Here is a 4178-nt window from a genome sequence, read left to right as displayed (position 1 = left end):
AAGAGATTGCTACGGCTGAGGTCAGAGAGGTCTTTTCCTGCTTTCTCCTCTAGGGTTTTGATGGTTTCCTGTCTCACATTCAGGTCCTTTATCCATTTTGAGTTTATTTTTGTGAATGGTGTGAGAAAGTGGTCTAGTTTCAATCTTCTGCATGTTGCTGTCCAGTTCTCCCAGCACCATTTGTTAAAGAGACTGTCTTTTTTCCATTGGATGTTCTTTCCTGCTTTGTCAAAGATGAGTTGGCCATACGTTTGTGGGTCTAGTTCTGGGGTTTCTATTCTATTCCATTGGTCTATGTGTCTGTTTTTGTGCCAACATTAGGCTTATTTTAAAGATGATGTTGGCTCACAATACTTTTGAAAGAAAGTACACAAATTTATGCCCTTGATATAGTTGCTCTTTATGCGTATATTACTTTTATTGAAATATAAAGTTAACTTGGATATTTCAATTGATTTTTATCAATTTAAAGGTGATACATTAGTAATGTTGAATAGAGTCAAAATTCTTATTTTTAAGAATGGAATGTCTTTTATCCTCTAAAAGGATAATAGATTATTTCTGAATCTCTTCTAAAAGAGTAATAGTGGGGTGCCGGGTGGTTGATGGTTGAGCATCGGACTCTTGAATTTAACTCATGTTCTGATCCCAGGGTCATGAGATTGAGCCCTGGACTCCATGCTGAGTGTAAAGCCTACTTAAGATTCTCCCTCCCTCCTTCTCTCTCTCTCTCTCTCTCTCTCTCTCTCTCTCTCCCCCCTCCCCCTCCCCCTCCCTCTCTCTCTCCCTCCCCCTCCCCCTCTCCCTCCCTTCCCACCAATTGCGCACTTTATCTCTTAAAAACAAAATATAATAAAAAAGTAAAAGTAATAGGAATTAGAAGAATATACCTTATACTTCTATAGAATACATTATCTTTAGTGACTGAAATTTTTATGAGAGTACTTTAATTATAAAGGAAATGCTTGTTTTGAAACAACATATATTTTGCTTCACAATTTATCTACTGAGAATTATCCCCAAAGATATTTTGGTTTTAATTATGAGTTTATATCTAGTAGAAACTAATTGGATATTCTAGCTTATATCAATAAACATGAAGGTTTATAAGCTGATTTATTATTTGTGTGTTGATACAGAAATATACACTAATAAAGGTAGAACTGACTGACTAGATGTCAGATTTTGAAATTCTGGCTAGATTCCGTATATTTTGCAGAGAACATATGATCTAGGATGTCCAGGAAGTTCTGAAAATTCAAATAAATAAGCACTTACTGAATTGTAGGTTATTCATCAAGAGATTTCAAAAAAAAATCAGTGGAGGTAGGCAGGTCTGTTTAAAAATGTCACTAATACCTGATAAATGGACACAGTTTTTGCTCTTTGGCCCAGTCTGGAAGTCAAGGAGAGATGCTTAAAAGAGTTTTATGTGGATTAAATTGTGAAGACTAGACTCTGAAGTTAGCCAGGTGAGGAAAGTGCTGAGGGAGTGTGTGCAGGAAACCAAGAAATGGCATGTAGAACAGTTTTCATAAAAAGAAATAACATAGCCAAAAGAAATCGTTGTGGGAAACAGCAGGGAAGATCACCTTCAAAAGTATAAGAATGCCTTATTTCAAAATTTGATTTTCTCTATAGGTCCATTATTACAATGAAATGTTTGGTGTATGGGAGCCTTTGCTTGAGCCTTTAGAAATTGATCAGACTGAGGATTTTAGACCATGGAATCTTGGAATCAAGGTACATTAGAAGTCTGAAATTTTTTTTTCCAAAATTGAGAATGTCCACACCACACAAAACACTTGAATTTTAATAACAAAGTTCAAGTTTTCTCATTATGAACCTTGACGCGTGCTTCCCTGTTGGACCTGTGAATGTAATTTTCATCCCCAAGGCCAGTGCCTCCTATGTTAATACAAATAATTATGTAACTTTTATTGTGTTCTAGACACTGTTCTAAACAGTGTACTTTTGCTTGACCCCTTATAGCACCCCTCTGAAGTTAGAGTTTTTAACTCCTTTTTAACATGTGAAGGAACTGAGACTAGAGAGCTTAAGAGACTTCCCTGAAGTAATATCTTCAGTGAAAGAGGTGGGATGCATTTCTGGCTGCAGGTTCCCAGCTCAGAACTGCCACGTCCAATGCCTCTAGCATCTTCTTGTAGGTTGTTGTCTACCCTGTGTTTCCTTTGTCCTTTGAAGGGTGCATATATATATAGAAAAAAGTATGCTATTACTTGTTTCAAATATATTACAATACATTTATGTAATCATAAGAATCAGGGCCTTTAGATGGATGAAATTGTGCTTCAAAACAGGAGACTGAATAATTTCTAGTATGGCTTCCCTCTGAGTAATGATTTGTCACCTGCAGACAGATTTTCAATGGTTGAAAGCCAGTTAATGTAACAACAAAGGTGACTAGCTTAGCATGTCCAACTTTTTGTATTAGATTACTGTACTTATTTTGTACATCTTTCAGATAAAGGACTGGATAAAGGAACTTCTTTGGTGGTTTTTAGATCAGAAGATACGTGGCAGTGGATCTGTGAATCCTAAAAATTCGTAGATGGTATTGATTTTTAGGAGCTGTAGGACACTATTCTGCAATGTTGTTGGGACTTTCTAAATCCCTGGGTTTCTATTCTTTATTCCATAACCAGTAAACGAAATGACTTCTCTTGCTCTGAATGCCCATGTGCTACGAAGTGTGTGCTTTTATTTTTGATTCAGATGCCACACGCATTTAGTAATTTTAGTGTGTTATTTTTCCTTTTGAATTGTGCTTGCCATTTTAGTATCACTGAGGATGAGAACTATTTTTCGTCTAATATTGCCCCTGTCCTGTAAGACCTTAGTTGGCTGATATCCAAGTAATTCCAGTAAGGGAATGGAATTGAAAAAACTTGCTGTCTCTAATGTTATTACTGGGACTTGTCTAGTTTTTTGTTTTTTTTTTTTTTCTTTGCTAAGTGAGTAATGTATGTTCCTAGGAACAAATTTCCTTATATTTCTATAATTTATGTATCATTTTAGATGAAAAAGAAAGCAAAAATGGCTATTGTTGAGTCAGATACTGAAGAAGAAAATTACAAAGTGCCAGAATATAAAACTGTTATCAGTTTCCATTCAAAAGACCAACTAAACATTACGTTATCCAAATGCGGCCTTGTAATGTTAAATAATTTAGCCAAGGTAAGGAAAGAAATTTGAAACCTTAAGTGTTGGTGTAGTCGTCCGAGCTAACCCTTTTTGTTAATTGAATAAGAAGTTTTTTGTTAACTTAGTTGTCTTATGGTCATTAGTGTTCTCTTAGTCATTTTATGTCATTTTATTTACAATAATTCTTCTTTATAGGCATTTACAGAAGCCGCCACTGGAGCTTCAGCTGTCATCATACGGGATCTAGCGCCATTTATGATTTTAAATTCTCTTGGACTTCCTGTCTCTGTTTCACCAAGTGATTCTTTTAGTGTACTCAATGTTCCATTGGCAAGATCCTACGTATTGAAAAATGAAGAGAGTTTAAGTATGGATTATGTGGGAACTAAAGACAATGATCATTTCAATGCAATGACTAGCCTAAGCAGTAAACTCTTCTTTATTCTTCTTAGTAAGTTATAAATTATCTTCCTGGGTCTTTAATTTATTTTAAGTTGCATTTTTATATCCTATTTTACATATTTGTGGTTTTTACAGGTTTTTTAATCTTCCAAATAGGTTGGGAATTTTGCCTTTTCTTTTGCAGGACTTTGGTTGCTTACTGTCACTATATATTTGTATTGTGAATTGTGACTTCCTTTGTCCACTGCATTATCTAGGGCATGGTAATTCACCACTTTTTCTATGCTGGGGAGGAAAAAGATTTGATCTGTTCCTTAACCCACCTACAGACTGTAGGTGTTGGTATTTGTTGCTTTAACCACATTTAGTATAATTCAGTAATACTCCACTAGTTTTACAGCTGAATGAATTAGAAATAGAGTTTGAATTCACAACAATGGCACACTGGAATGGTTTTGGAGTTTGTAAATGGTTTATATATTCTGCCTGTTGAGGTTGAAGGTTTTTCTTTTTGTCCTTTCTGATTCTCATTTTCATGAGAAATGAAAGTAAAAAAAAATTTAATTGTCATAATATTTATTCATTGTAAAGTTAATTAGTCCCAAAGCCTC

The 4178-nt window shown here is 35.0% G+C and overlaps 1 protein-coding gene across 1 annotated transcript; it reads left to right on the top strand.

Moving 5' to 3' along the window:
- The first annotated feature begins 1612 nt into the window (after nt 1-1612).
- Nucleotides 1613-3633, top strand: LOC121024203 (vacuolar protein sorting-associated protein 13A-like). Its single transcript, XM_040466475.1, has 3 exons — nt 1613-1743; nt 3040-3198; nt 3361-3633. The coding sequence occupies exons 1-3, from the start codon at nt 1660-1662 to the stop codon at nt 3625-3627; spliced, it is 510 nt and encodes a 169-aa protein (XP_040322409.1). The 5' UTR covers nt 1613-1659; the 3' UTR covers nt 3628-3633.
- The last annotated feature ends 545 nt before the right edge of the window (nt 3634-4178 follow it).

The sequence above is a fragment of the Herpailurus yagouaroundi genome, unplaced genomic scaffold (assembly GCF_014898765.1).
Source record: "Herpailurus yagouaroundi ecotype Mexico unplaced genomic scaffold, PumYag 61167, whole genome shotgun sequence".
Classification (NCBI taxonomy): Eukaryota; Metazoa; Chordata; class Mammalia; order Carnivora; family Felidae; genus Herpailurus; species Herpailurus yagouaroundi.
This window is presented reverse-complemented; position numbering and strand designations above follow the sequence as displayed.